General features: G+C 33.4%; 1 protein-coding gene across 1 annotated transcript in view; it reads left to right on the plus strand.

Moving 5' to 3' along the window:
* The window catches only part of DGKB (diacylglycerol kinase beta), a gene marked incomplete at both ends in the record, with an annotated part of 346,918 nt that overhangs the window by 70,546 nt on the left and 260,249 nt on the right, over positions 1-16,123 (plus strand). The window contains 4 exon segments of the mRNA XM_081346260.1: positions 761-793; positions 9,926-9,987; positions 9,989-10,040; positions 15,768-15,841. Coding sequence (XP_081202386.1) covers positions 761-793; positions 9,926-9,987; positions 9,989-10,040; positions 15,768-15,841 — 221 coding nt within the window.

Genomic DNA, 16,123 nt, shown 5'->3' on the forward strand with positions numbered 1-16,123 from the left:
GTTATCTTATGAGTGAATGGAAACTTAGAGCTATTTTTTAGAAACTATTTGTCTAAGAGTGGTTGGAATCCTTTTGGATAAAGCTGAGCAAATTGATTGGTATGCTTTGATTTTGGTAAATGTATTTGGACTTATATTCTCCTTGAATAATATAGTTCTTTGATATGAGGCAGGATTGATTACCTGGGATATATATAAGTTGATTTGCTGTCTAGTCCCTTAATACTTGAACAACATGTTATTCTAATACTATTTATGTCGAATTCCATTTAAAAATAATATATTTTATGATCATTGTACTGTCTTCACCAAGTAAACTAGTGGTGCTACTCAACAACGAACTATTATTAGCCTAATCCTAATTTTTGTAGGTAATATTTAGAGCCACTGTCTGTATAAAATATCTTGAACTCCAAATTGTCTTTAGATTTATTTTTCCAAAAATCCAGATGCAGATTCTTTTCAGACATTTGTAGATATTTTTTTTATGATGTAGTGGTCTTTTCATGATCTTTTTGAATTTTGTCCTAAGTTACACATTATGTTAAAAATAGTTTTTATATAAATACATACAACAATAACAAGAAAGAAATAGCATCATTCTGTAATTACTTAATATGTATGGAAGAATCATACTGGAAATGCTTACTTGTTCAACAGATTGACTGCATATTCAGAATCCTTTACAGGAATGTTTTTAATTAGTTCTGTATGTTTTCACGGTTTTAAACTTGTAGCTGAAACTGTTTTTCTCCAACAGACTCTACCCCCTTTAGGAGTTTCACTTCCTGAGGTGCGTAATGTAAAAGTGTTCACAGATGCAAATGAAAGTTGTTTGGATGTTGTGATGCATTTTGGAACTTTAAAATCTTTGTTTATGGTTCATATCAACTTCAGTCAGATTACTTTGCTTTATGTGTGCCAACATACATCAGTGATAATAAAAGATTCAGAGTGGCCCCAAGAACATTTTTTGGTGATTCTCTCACCACATCAGAAAAAAAGTGAAGTAAATTAACAAGTTTTCTTTCTTTCTTTCTTTCTTTCTTTCTTTCTTTCTTTCTTTCTTTCTTTCTTTCTTTCTTTCTTTCTTTCTTTCTTTCTTTCTTTCTCTTCCTTCCTTCCTTCCTTCCTTCCTTCCTTCCTTCCTTCCTTCCTTCCTTCCTTCCTTCCTTCCTTCCTTCTTTCCTTCCTTCTCTGGATAGTCTTCATTGTTATACATGAAGACAACAGAAGAGCTTAAATATGCTCCAGAAAAACTGTATGGGACTTAGCTATCCTTTCTAACATTTTGCTGCCATATATTTTACTTTAAAGAGATTTGCCTAACAGTTGAATAGACTTTGATAGTAGAAAAAGAAAGCTAACTACTGTTGAATCTCAATAGTATTAGAAGTTGAAGTGAAAAATAGATAATAAAATGTTTGCATGACATAAAAGTGTCGAAGTCCAAGTTGTGCTCCAGTAATAAAAAGTAGGTAATAGACTTGATAGTTGGCAAAATCAACAAGAGACTTTTTTAAAAAATATATGACAATCTGCAGAATAATTAGAAAGGGTTAGTCCTTCAAGATTAAATCAGCAAGGGTAGAACTCAGGAATTCAGTATTCCCTTGGGAATAAAAAATATTTCTAAAAGTAGATGGAAGAACACAACAACTTATGTTTCTAGCCATCAATATATGCATTAGCTTTTCTGTGTTATATTGAGTAACTTTCACCCAGCAGTGGATGAATCCATGAGACAAAATGATTACAGTTGCATCAATCATTTTGTACATCCTAATAAAATAGTCATAACTAGAACATATATGCCACTCAGAAAATAAATGTCTGCATTTTTTCAGTGTCATTTATTTTCAATAAATGTCAACTTCACATCCATTTAATATAAGTATATTGCACTATTACCCTGAGATTTTGTTTAGTTCTTGCAGAAAATGCCAGATGTATAGTGAACTTCTGATTTCAAGATTTTGAAAGTATTGTAATTGCATCCTACAAACTTTTTCTTTGCATTTCTTCTAATCCTTTTTGAATGTTTTTTCAGCTAAAACTCAAAGCGAATCAAATTCTGTTTAGGTATAGAATTAAATAAGTTATTGGCAAATAACTTGAAACAAATTTCAAATTGTTGAAATAATTTAAAGTAACAACAATCTTAAGGAGGTAGTATATAGACCGAATCAAAATTGAATTAATATAATCCAATTATTTTACTTTAATAAAAAAATTATTCTTCATTATTTAATGTAATATATTTAATATGTTATAGTTCTTTGCTTGCATTTGTACAATCTAACCTTTGGAATAAAGAATTGTTGGACAATTAATTGGAGATAGAACTATTTCTTTATGCAGATTTCTATTTTTCTTTTGAAATAAAAAAAATAAAGTTCCTAGCTATCATGAAACTTACTCAGATACTGCCCTAATTCTCGACCATGTTGAGAATTCTGAAAATTTTATATCCTAATCTTATGAAAAGGGATGCAGTGGCTCAGTGGGTTAGGAAGCTGAGCTTGTCAATCAGAAGGTCGGCAGTTTGGTGGGTCGAATCCCGAGTGACACATAATAGAGTGAGCGCCTGTTACTCGTTCCAGCTTCTGCCAACCTAGCAGTTCAAAAGCACGTAAAAATGCAAGTAGAAAAATAGGGACCACTACGGTGGGAAGGTAACAGTGTTCCGTGCACCTTTGGTGTCTAGTCATGCTGGCCACATGACCACGGAGACGTCCTCGGACAAGCGATGGCTCTTCGGCTTTGAAACGGAGATGAGCACCGGCCCCTAGAGTCAGAAACGAGTAGCACGCACGTGCGGGGGAACCTTTACCTTTACCTTTAATCTTATGAAGCTGTCAAACTGAAGAAAGAAAAGCTGGATACTAACAACTACAGTGTCATCAATTCTTTCATTTTTTTGCATAACTAAATATATCTATCTATGAATTACCTGCATAACTTTCTCCAATATTCCTTGAGATACACTGTAGCAAAAGTAACTAATCCAGTCACACTTTTAGAATTTCCATTTCTTATATTTAATGATATATCAAAAGGTTCCAACTGGATTTTCACTTTAATAATATGAAAAATATATTTTACTATGTAGAGTATTAGAGAATAAGATCTTGAGATACAAGTCTTGTTGAAATGAATGAGCAGATAGTTTCAGTGAAAGTCTTTCTGCATTCTGCATAAATACAAGCAAAGGAGGAAGTTTAGCTGAAACACAGCAAGCCTGACAGAAAGTTGGTCTGAAGACATGTTATTTGTACCATTTTCCTATTTCTGACCAAACAGTGAACAATCTTGTGAGTGGAAGAACTATTGATTATTGAAAGAACTTTTGTGTGGAGAGATCTCTACCTGACAAGCATATGCATCACCTTCCTTTATATGGAATGTTAGTAATTTCACATTATAGGAGAATATTTGATTGAATGTAAATAGGATCTTTTCTACATCCTTTGATGTAATAGGAATAGAATCTGTAATCCTCATGTGACTATAGGACCAATGTAAAAATATTGGTCACTGTGCTTTCTGAAAGCTGCTTGGCTACATTTTAAAACATTTAAATGAAGGAAAAACAATAAGCTTGCTTTTTATGAAGTAGTATATTTTGCTACTGACTCTTTTTGCTATTTTGCTAATGACTCTTTTTCTTTAAATTTAGAAAAAAAAGACTAATCACTGGAACAAAGAATTAAAAACTTCCTTCTCTGTATATTCTCCTCTATACAATTGTGTCCGATTCTTGGAGACTGCATGGACAAAGTCCCTGCAGTTTTCTTGGTAAGCTTTTTTTCAGAAGCAGTTTGCCATTGCCTCATTTCTAGGGCTGAGAGAAAGTGACCTTCATGCCCAAGTCATGACTAAAACTCTTGGCGTCCCAGTTTCTAACCTGATGCCTTAACCACTAGACCAAATTGGCCAGTCCTAGAAAGAAGGAAAGAAATGGCAAACCATTTCTGATAAAAAAACTTGCCAAGAAAATTGCAGGGACTTGTGGCTACCTTTACAAATGTCATATTTGTATTAGAATTTATTTAGATGTAGGCTATATAGCTAGTTCACATGAATAAATTATAAACAGGACTGTTCCGTACATTTTTATTTACTTTAAATTTTCTCTTGACAAAGCATGATCTTTTGCAATCTGTTGTCCTTTAGATCAGTTTGAGACTACCACTCCCACATTCAGAGTCAGAACAGCTTGAAAATGTTGATATGTAATCCCAAATATATCAGTTGGGTAATTTGCCTCAGCACAACAGACTATAGCAGCACAACAGCTGTTGCTATTACTTACCTGACAAAATCAATTCTTTTTCTTTATGTCTTCTTGCACCAATTTAAAAGCTGCAAATGGTTCACAATTACCACTTCTGTTTGTATTTCCCTGTATATTCAAAGAAAGAACTCCCTTATATTCCCATATGTATTCTTTGAATTTAACAATGTTATCAAAAGAAAAGAGGAGTAGCCTTTTATATTAAAGAAAAGATGATGCCCAAACAAAGTTATGTAGATGATGAGGGGAGAATTCTAATGGTTGAAATCATCATGGACCAAAAGCAGATATTAATGATTGGAATATATGCACCTAATGATAAACAAGAACAATTTTATCTTGAACTATATTAGAAAATATTAGACTTTTTGTGTAATGGGAGACTTTAATGCAATAGTGGATGGAACTTTGTACTATAAAAGTGCTAAACAAGGATGGAAAGGAGGAAATTTACCAGCTAAAGCATTTTCAAAAATGATAGAATTCAGTATTCTAGATATATGGCCAGAGAAAAACCCAATCTACATTTTACTCAAACAGATACAAATCATAGTCAAGAATTGACATGATATGTATTTTGTTGGACTTGAAAAGGAAAGGAATTAAGAAGAAACCTAGATGGTCTCTAAACAAATCGATACTGAAGGACAAAGAATTCCTAAAACTAGTGATAAAGGAAATGGAATTTTTCTTTAAAATAAACAAGAAGGAAGAAACATCACTCCAAAATGTTTGGGACACTGCTAAAGCATATTTTAGAGGCCTGGCCATAACTTATACTGCTAAGAAGTCTAAAGAAAAGAAACAACTACAATTAAAGTTGAGGGAGGAACTTAGAAAACTAGAATTAGAACTACAAATAGATCCAGATAAAGCAATATTCAAGAAACAAATGGAAATAATAAAGCACAAATTAAATTTAGCTGAGATGGAATTAATGGCTTAACAGATTAAATGGGTCAAACAGAATTTCTTTGAAAATGCTAACAAGCTGGGAAGATGGCTAGCATATAGACTGAGAAAGGAAAAAGAAAAGAAAATAATAAAAAAACTCCAGGATAGAAAAGGAGAAATACAGTTTCAAAATGATGCAATAAAAAAAATTGTGAAAGAATATTATGAGACACTTTATAAGGCAAAGGAAAGCTCCTAGGAAAAAAATAGAGCAGTATTTAATAAAAGCAAATTTACCGAAAATTCCCCAGAACATCAGAAATATATTGAATGAACCAATATCAATGATGGAAACTATAGAACCTATAAAAAGGCAAAAAAGGGACAAGACTCCTGGGCCAGACAGACTACCTGAAGAATATTACACTGCGTTACAAGACGTGCTTACTCCGATCTTGAAAGAACTTTGTAATGAAACTCTCCTGAAAACCAAAATACCAAAGACATGGACTGAAGCTAATATCACTTTAATACCTAAAGAAGATGCAGACTTGACACATATAAAAAATTACAGACCAATTTCATTACTAAATGTAGACTATAAAATTTTTGCTTCGATAATAACAGAAAGAATTAAGAAATTCTTGTTTGCATTTATACACACAGATCAAAATGGCTTTCTGCCTAAAAGACAGATAAAAAATAATTTAAGAACAATTTTGGATGTTTTAGAGTACTATGAAGCTCATGCAGGCAAACAAATGGCCTTGATATTTCTTGATGTACAAAAGGCATTTGATAACTTAAATTGGCAATTTATATTTCAGCAACTTGTGGAAATGGATTTTGGGGAAAACTTTATGAATGCAATTCATGCAATTTATGATAAACAGACTGCTAGAATAATCATAAATGGAGACTACACAGAAAACTGTAATATTAAAAAGGGCACAAGACAAGGATGTCCTTTATCTCCATTGCTATTTATATTAACTCTGGAAGTATTGAACAGAAATGTTAGACAAGACCCTGAGATTAAAGGACTGGAGATAAATGGTGAAAAATATAAATTGCAGGTATTAGCGGACGACTTGGCTTTTATATTGGAAGAACCTCTGGAAACAAGCACAAAATTGTTGGCCACCATAGAACAATATGGTGAGGTCACAGGCCTGATAATTAATAGAGAAAAGACTAAAGTTTTGACAAAGAACTTAACAAAAAACAGAAAATGCAACCTGCAAGAAAAACAAATCTTCAAATAGTTAAAAAAGTTAAGTACTTGGGAATTTACTTAACAGCAAGATGTATAACAGTGAAAGGACAACTATACAAAATTATTAAAACAAATAAAACTGGACTTAGAAAAGTGGAAAAATCTCCAACTGTCAATACTGGGGAGAATAGCTACAATTAAAATGAATATCTTACCGAAAATACTTTTTTTATTTCAAACTATTCCGGTAAAATTAGAAAAGGCTTCTTTGATGAACTGAATACCATAATACTGAAATTTATTTGGCAAGGGAAAAAACATGAATTAAAGTGAAATTGCTATAGGACGTTGTTGATTATAATAGGAGTATTAGCAGCTTTTGGGATTATATTTATAGATATAGTTTTAATAATAAACTGTGTCAGAGGAAGATGGGGGGGGGAACAGAGCATTTTGTGTTCAATGACAACAGTTCCATTATAGTCTAGGATAGGTTTTCCTGCTGGTGAAGGTTAAGATGTAATAGAGGAAATGAGCTTCACAAGGCAGGAGACTGACTATTCTAAAGTCCACTATTGGGATAAGTAATAGAAAATATATTATGAATCTTGCGTAGCAATGACATGAATCACTTTGATTTGATGACAATTATTCTTACGTTCAGTTGCCTGATAAATTTCACCCAGCCAAATGGAACCCAGACTTCAAATATTAGTCTTCAATATGAAGTATTAAGATCAAGTAATATGTATTGGCCACAGAAGCTGGCTGGGTGACTCTGTCTCAACCTCAGAATACATATATCTACCAACCTGTACTGAACAGGCATAGTTGGTTGCAGACCATTACTTTCAACAAAGGCTCCATCCTGCAATGGATTGATTTAAGCTAAAAATAATAAGCTATAATTTGAATTAAATTTATGAACAGATGATGTTAAAATGTTGTTTCTTATACTGGTAATGCTAACAGAGGAAATTCAGTGCATTTTTCATGTGTAACTATGAGAATGGCTCTAATGCAGCATTCTTGATTTTGCAGAACAAGACCATTGCTGTGTACTGTATTTATTGGGATTGCTTTAACTTCAAATAACAATTCAATTTAGTGGTGTTGTTGTTAATAATAACTTGGCTTCCAGATCATAACTTGGTAATAATGCACAGTAGATTTACCTGCAGTATGCCACTTTATGATATTACTATATTTCATCTCTTTTTGAAAAAAAGAGATTTAGATAGACACTTTCTAGTTTTCTCCTGTTTCATAGTGTTGTTTTGGACTGTCTAGTGATTACAAATTATAGATATTTTAATAAAGAATTGAAATAAAACACATTTTTTCCTATTTTTTATTTATTTATTTATTTTAATTCCATTTATATCCCGCCCTTCTCCGAAGACTCAGGGCGGCTTACAAGCTTAGCAGTAGCCTTCATTCTATGTATATGCCTGCTTATTAGGGCTTTTGGGGGGGGCCCAAGCAGCATTGTTACAAAGTCAGCTTATTGCCCCCAACAATCTGGGTCCTCATTTTACCTACCTCGGAAGGATGGAAGGCTGAGTCAACCTTGAGCCTATTGATGCATACATATTGTGCAATTGTGATGAGAATAAGAGGGACTTTAAAAATGATGAAATTTAAAAAGTCACCCAAGTGAGCTACCACAAACCGAAAAGAAAAGTCTGGATTTAAAATCAGATAAATAATATGCAGCAATATTTACTTTGAAATGTTTTTTTTCTGCCACATGTTACTCAAAATATGTAATATGATCTTTTTTTTTTACCTGAGGGACATGATAAAATACAGCCAATGCCAGTTATTACCACTGATACAACTGTTTTGTTCAAGTTTAGTTGCCAAGGTGGCAAGCAAATCTAAACTATCTCAGTTTGCAAATAGAATATCATTTTTTGAAAGAAACTGCTATTTTTTCTAGATAGGCTAAAAATGAAAATCTGTTAGCATTGAGAAATATTGTTATATGCTTTTAGTTTAACTTCTCAATTATTTTAAATATATATATTTGGTACATATACATATATTTAATAAATTTAAAAACTGGAATCCCGGGTGTAGACATTTGAAGTTAGTAAAAATAAAAACGATGAACTCTGGGATATAAGAGAAAATTCCCTTCCACAGCAGAATCAAGCCTGCGATGACCCCACACAAGGGAACAAGCCGACCTCCTTGACTCTACTTTGAATGAAGAGCCTGTCAGCAAGCGCATGACTACATGCGGCGTGACGAGACTTATGTGCCTAACAGCTGATATGTGCCAAGCAGCTGCTAGGCGCAACTTTTAAAAATCAACCAGAGACCGGCCTTTTCCAGCAAAGCTGGAACCACTGTGATTATAAATGAGCGAGCTTGCCACAAACAGGCCACACCCACATTCCACAATTTGAATGTTATAATTGACATACAAGTGTATGTACTGACTACCTTATCATTCAGCCCTTGCTCTGATGATGTCAACAGCTTGTTGACGAAAGCTCAGCAATAAAGAAAAATTTTCTCTTATATCCCGGAGTTCATCGTTTTTATTTTTACTAGGTTCAAACATATACATATACATATACATATACATATACATACATATATACATACATACATACATACATATACATACATATACATATACATGTACATACTGTATACATGTACATACATACATAAATATATATACATACATAAATACATATACATATACATATACATATACATATACATATACATATACATATACATATACATATACATGTACATATCCCGGGCATATCTGTATAGCAATATGAGGTTCTTGAACTCCAGGAAGAATATAAAACAGCTGTTTATTGTTAAAATAGTATAAACAATAAAAACAACTATTTACAAACCTAAAACAACCTAGCTTTCACTGGTCCACTGCCAGCATCATCAGAGTAAATGCTAGGGGTGGGAAGTTTGTTTATAAACCTTGTTGATTCAGTGTCCTGCCCATTGATCTTGTGATAGGGCCGCCCATCCTAACTAACTGTAAATATCCTAACTGTCCCGCATCTCCTTGTGTGTGTTTCAGTCCTATTGCTTTCTTTATATATATTCAGATACCCATATATACAGATGGATATGTGTGTGTGTGTGTGTGTGTGTGTGTACACATATACAGAGAGAGAGAGAATTATAATCTTCAGTGTTTTTGTTGTCAAGACAATGGGATAGACTTTCTCTAATTAATCTTATTTAAGAAGCTTGATCATGGCCTTACATGGTATCACCAACCTCACACCATTGCATTAGTTCTTATTGTGAAAAAAATAATTATCATCTATCTATTATTTAGCTGCTATTATGTCTAGATACATAAATAGATATATGCGAATTTGGACTTCATTTAATTTAATTGCAATCACTAAACTCATTTTCACTGTAACAATGGTTGAATGCATCATTGTTGAGTGGGATTTTTCCATTTTTACCACAGTAACATGTTTAACATATTAATCTATTATTTCTGACCTCCATTTTAGGAACACCAAGCAACAATGAAAAAAGAAAGAAGTAGCTGTCAGCAAACAAACAAACTAGCTGATTGAAACAAGATGCAGAGCAAATTCTCTAACTATTGATGGTCAAGGGCTTCAGGTGTGATTTGCCATTGTCATTTTTAAGTATTTGTATACTTACTATTAAAATGTTTTCTGTAGTGACAGAATGGAAGTTAAGCTTGGTCACAGGTTGGATCACAGATAAAAGCATGGCATCTGTACACTGAACAGTATCACATTGTATAGTGAACATTCATCTTAACTTTCTAAAATACTTTCCTGTGTTTGTACACAAAAGGATTGCTGTATGATTCTGCATATACGAGAACTCCATTGAAAATTAGTTGATATTAATGTAAAGAATGGCTGGCTTTTGTACCTATAATATTTTTACCATAACTCTAATTATAACATTATTTATAAAATCACATTATTCTCTTGTAGTTAAAGGAACAAAATAACCTCCAGGTGTCTCCATGGATCTTTTGTTAGAATGAAAGAAATATAAACTTCTAACATTAGAGAGAACATTTTTTTATAATAGTTTATAAATGGTACACAGTGAAACAGATCTGGCAGATTCTACAGTTCTTTTTCTAAGAATGCCATCTGCACAGGACTTTCATTCCTGCTTTTTAAAATTGGTAGAACATCTTGCTTTCAAACTTATTAATTAATTACCACTAATAAGGTAAATTATTTAATGGATGTCATTCACAGCTGTATTGGCATATACATTCTGATCAATTACTTTATTCCGGCTGTTGTCCTGAAAATTAAATATTTGATAAAATAGGGGCTCAATTCTTATATGAGTTACATTAGAATATAAATTATAAAATTTCATTTAGGTCAAACTCTATTAGTCTGTGTCATGTGGAATCAAAAAAAGCTTCAGAAAGCTTGCAGGCATGGACAGCAAGGCAATTGTCCTCAGTTCTTTCTTAATCTTTATTATGGCCTTAAAGCCAGGAAACACAATATATAATGAATATGCATACCAGATATATACAGAAACACATGCACCTAATAATCTATGGATATAAATAAGTACATATAAAATGCAAAACTTAACAAAGCAACAATAATAAAATACAGGTAGCTCTTGATTTACAACCACAGTTGAGCCCAAAATTTGCTAAGTGAGACATTTGTTAAGTGAGTTTTGCCCCATTTTATGACCTTTCTTGCCACAGTTAAGTAAATCATTGCAGTTGTTAAGTTAGTAACTCGGTTGTTAAGTGAATCTGGCTTCCTCATTGACTTTGCTTGTCAGAAGGTTGCAAAAGGAAATCACATAACCCCCCAAGAGGTCAGTTGCCAAGCATCCACATTTTGATCATATGACCATGGGGAAGCTGCAATGGTCATAAGTATGAAAAACAGTCATAAGTCACTTTTTTCAGTGCCATTGTAACTTTGAACAATCACTAAATGAACTGTTGTAAGTCGAGGACTACCTGTAATACAAATAATGTTGATTGCCAAGATTAGTATTATTAGTAATAATAATAATAATAATAATAATAATAATAATAATAATAATAATAATAATAATAATAATAATAATAATAATAATAATAATAATAATAAAATATTGAAGTTACAAGGTATCTTACCTATCTAGTCCAACCCACAGTCAGAAAACCCTATACCATTTCGGACAAATGGCTGTCCAGTCTCTTCTTAAAAATTTCCAGTGTTGGAGCATTCACTGCTTCTGGAGGCAGGTTGTTCCACTGGTTAATTGTTCTAACTGTCAGGAAGTTTCTCCTTAGTTCTAGGTTGCTTCTCTCCTTGATTAGTTTCCATCTGTTGTTTCTTGTCCTGCCTTCAGGGGCTTTGGAGAATAGCTTGACTCTTTTCTTTGTGGCATCCCTGAGATATTGGAACACTGCTATCATGTCCCCCCTCGTTCTTCTCTTCATTAAACTAGACATACCCAATTCCAGCAGCTGTTCCTTATATGTTTTAGCCTCCAGTCCCCTAATCATCTTTGTTACTCTTCTCTGTACACTTTCTAGAGCCTCAACATCTTTTTTTTACATTGTGGTGACCAAAACTGGATGCAGTATTCCAAGTGTGGCCTTACCAAGGCATTGTAAAGTGGTATTAATACTTTATGTGATCTTGATTCTATCCCTCTATTAATGCAGCCTGTTGGCTTTTTTGGCACTGCAGCACACTGCTGGCTCATATTTAAGTGATTGTCCACTAGGATTCCGAGATCCCTCTCACAGTTACTACTATTGAGCAAGGTACCCCCTATACTATACCTGTATATTTGGTTTTTCTTGCCTAAATGTAGAACCTTACTTTTTTCACCAGTGAATTTCATTTTGTTTGATAGCGTCCAGTGTTCACGTCTTTCCAGATCCTCCTGTATCTTAAGTCTGTCTTCGGGAGTATTGGCTATTCCTGCCAGCTTGGTGTCATTTGCAAATTTGATAAGTTCCCCATCTATCCCCTTGTCTAAATCATTGATGAAGATGTTGAAGAGCACTGGGCTCAGAACAGAGCACTGGGGCACCCCACTACACACTTCCCTCCATGTAGATGTGGTTCCATTAGGACCATATGCTGAGTATGGCTGATCAGCCAACTACGAATCCATCTGGTGGCGATGCTGTCTAAACCACATTTTTCTGTCTTATCAAGTAGTAGGTTGTGATCTACTTTATCAAATGCCTTACTGAAGTCCAAGTAAATTATATCCACAGCATTCCTCTGATCCACTAATTTTGTCACTTGGTCAAAGAATGCATTAAGATTTGTCTGGCATGATCTGTTTTTGACAAACCCATGTTGGTTTTTAGTAATGACTTTGTTTGCCTATAGGTGTTCGCTGATTCGTTGTTTGATTATCTTTTCCAGAATCTTCCCAGGTATTGAGGTCAGGCTGATAGGTCTGTAATTTTCTGGATCCATTTTTTCCCCTTTTTTTGAAGATGGGAACTATATCAGTTTCTGTCTACATTTTCCTTGTATTGTTATTTCTCCTTTTGTTCACTGGCTTTCTAAGGTAAAAGTTATCATTGGAGTAGCTATTCATTATAGGGGTACACTTCCAAATATCTTATCATTTGTTGTTGTTCAGAACTGTACACAGTACACTATTCCATGTACAGTATTTATATCTAAATGTACAGTGTACTATATGCAGTAAAGATTTTTAGCATGAATTTTATCTTTTCCCCCTAAATCCATATCTTGGGCTGATATATATTTTGAGTGATGTATTATGAAGATGTCCTCCCTTTCCTGATCAGTTACTGCCAATTGAAACCCCAGTTTTGTATATGTGGAGTTTGTACTTTTAGAGCCCACTTGCATGCTGAATTTGTTATGTCATCCTATACTTAAGATTGCATTATTGGCTGAATTATTATTTGATACAAAGATTTTTTCCCCCAAAATGTACAGTACTCATAAAATATTTCGCTCTTAAATAAAGCTGAAGTAGGGATTAAATTAAAAGGGACGCGGTGGCTCAGTCTGTTAGGACGCTGAGCCTGTCGATCAGAAGGTTGGCAATTTGGCGGGTCAAATCCCGAGTGCCGCATAGCAGAGTGAACTCCTGTTACTCGTCCCAGCTTCTGCCAACCTAGCAGTTCGAAAGCACGTAAAAATGCAAGTAGAAAAATAGGGACCACTCCGGTGGGAAGGTAACAGCGTTCCGTGCACCTTTGGTGTCTAGTCATGCCGGCCACATGACCACGGAGACGTCCTTGGACAAGCGCTGGCTCTTCGGCTTTGAAACGGAGATGAGCACTGGCCCCTAGAGTCAGAAACGACTAGCACGCATGTGCGGGGGACCTTTAGGGATTAAATTGTGTGTTTGAAGTCCTCAATTTATGATAATTTGTTTAGTGACTGTTTGAAGTTTCAATGGCACTGAAAATTAGTGCCTTATGACCAGTGCTCACTTTTATGGCCATTGCAGGTTTCCTACTGTCACATAATAACTATATGGAAAATTGAAAAGCAGCATATATTTATTATAGTTGTAGTATCCCAGGATACTAGGATTCTAGGATAGCTTGTGTTTCAACAGAAAAAAATATCACAGTATAGATGCTGTAATATCCTCAGTGCAACCAGTAAAAAGAACAAATTATTTGTTTTTCAAAAAATGCTGTGATTAAGCAGAAAAGAAAAAAGAGAAAGGTGAAAAAGAATAAAGAAAACAAAACATCAACAACAACACACATACAGAGATTTTATACAGGAACATAATGTGTTTATGTTTTTATATAACCATTTTAGTAAAGGATAATATTATATCATATGAATCTTGATTTGTGTTTTAGAATATCTGATGCTTCAATTTATTTAATGTATTTAAATTATTTTAATTTTGCTTAGAAAACTTGCAATAAATTGAGATTTTCTCTTCTGCCTACTCGTCACATATAAAAAAAACAAATAATTTTCTATTTGTCTATTTTAGTAATATATTTTCTTCTAACAATATTCATTGTGGAAGGAATATTTTAGGCATGAAGCTTTTTAGTACTAAAAATATTTAAAAGCATAGTCATAAAGGACTATGCAGGCAACTCAGTGGTAGAGAGGATCACTTCTTAGGTGCAACTGTTATTAATCATAGTTAAGCACATTCATCTTATTTCTTTCCAGCATAACCAGCATAATGATCAGGTTTATTATTTCTAATTAGAGGAAGTAATATATCATGTATAAGCTTAAGATGAGTCTCATTAATTAACCTGAACCCACAGAGAATTCTACGAGATAGTCAATCTTTGTCACAATGAGAACCACTGGTTTATGCTTCATTCACAGGAATAAACAATCCTGGAATTAAACTAAATAAATAACATTGATTAAATTTCTAAATAAGCATTAAAGATGTGACAGTTGTTGAAAAAGGCTGTGATTTTATCTGTCCAGAAACTTATATGTCTCATAGATCTTCCTCTGACCAATGCAGCGATTGCCCAGATTGTGCTCACTGAATCCTGTCTGAATTCCCTGACCTGTTTTTTTTTTTTATTCACAAAAAGTCAGGGCTTCCACTTCTATTTGGATTTAAAATATGATTTCAAAAGTATTAAAAGTTTACAATAAACAAAACTGTGTGCAAACCCATTAGTAAAGGCAATGCAAATGTGTTTTGCACAAATAATAATAATAATTGTTCTTTCTTTGGTAAACTCTTGCATCATTTGAATTGGTTCTAGGAAGCTCAAGAATAAAATCTGAAGAGGATATTTGTGCTCTTTCCTTATGCAAGATGCTTCTGGCCAATTTATGACAGATTTATTTTACTGGTGACGTTCAAAATAGTGTGTTGTGTAATATTTTGTACAACAGGTAGATGCCTACATTTCTGAAGAGTAAAGTTGTTAGAAGCTACAGTTCAAGGATGTATGAAGGGCAATAGCTTTTGCTACATTCTTAAAATTAAGGTTATTACAAATATATTTCTATTTCTTTATACATACATACATATATGCCTAGAAGTTTAGTTTGTATGTGTAGAGAGCTTAGTGCGTATGTTTGCATTAGTAGTCCCAAAGGTGCTTTTTCAAGAGACAACTTAACTTCCTTGTTTTTCTTTGAAGACGTTCACTTCTCATCCAAGAAGCTTCTTCAGCTGGCACAGAAGCTTCTTGCATGTGAAGCGAAACATCTTCAAAGAAAAACAAGTCCAGTTGCCTCTTTAAAAAGCACCTTTGAGACAACTGTGACATGGATGACTGAGAATCACCATAGATGTTTGCTTTGGTAATATAATATAAAATATAATAAAATATTGAAGAAAATTGAATTAATTGTTTTCCTTTGAATTCTTTAAATTTGAATTACACCAGCTTCATATACTCATCCACTTCTAGTTTTTGTTAACCCTAAAAGTGTAGGAAAACAAGGAGAAAGGTATGTATTTCTTCATGATCTTGCTAAGATCATCAGTTTGATTTAGGCAGAAAACCAATTCATTTAATTACTTTTTGAAGAGGAAAAAAAATGAATGCATGTATTTTACATTTTGTTTTCCAAAGCTACTTAACGCTAATTACATAGAACAATGTTAATAATAAAATGATGTTGAACTATGACCAATTTGTTAATTAGATTAGGTTATGTTTCCATTTCTACATTTATTTATTTACCTAGAGTTATATCCTTTCCTTTTTTGGAATATGTTTCAAATTGAAA

The sequence above is a fragment of the Vipera berus genome (genome assembly GCF_964194415.1).
Source record: "Vipera berus genome assembly, chromosome: Z".
Lineage (NCBI taxonomy): Eukaryota > Metazoa > Chordata > Lepidosauria > Squamata > Viperidae > Vipera > Vipera berus.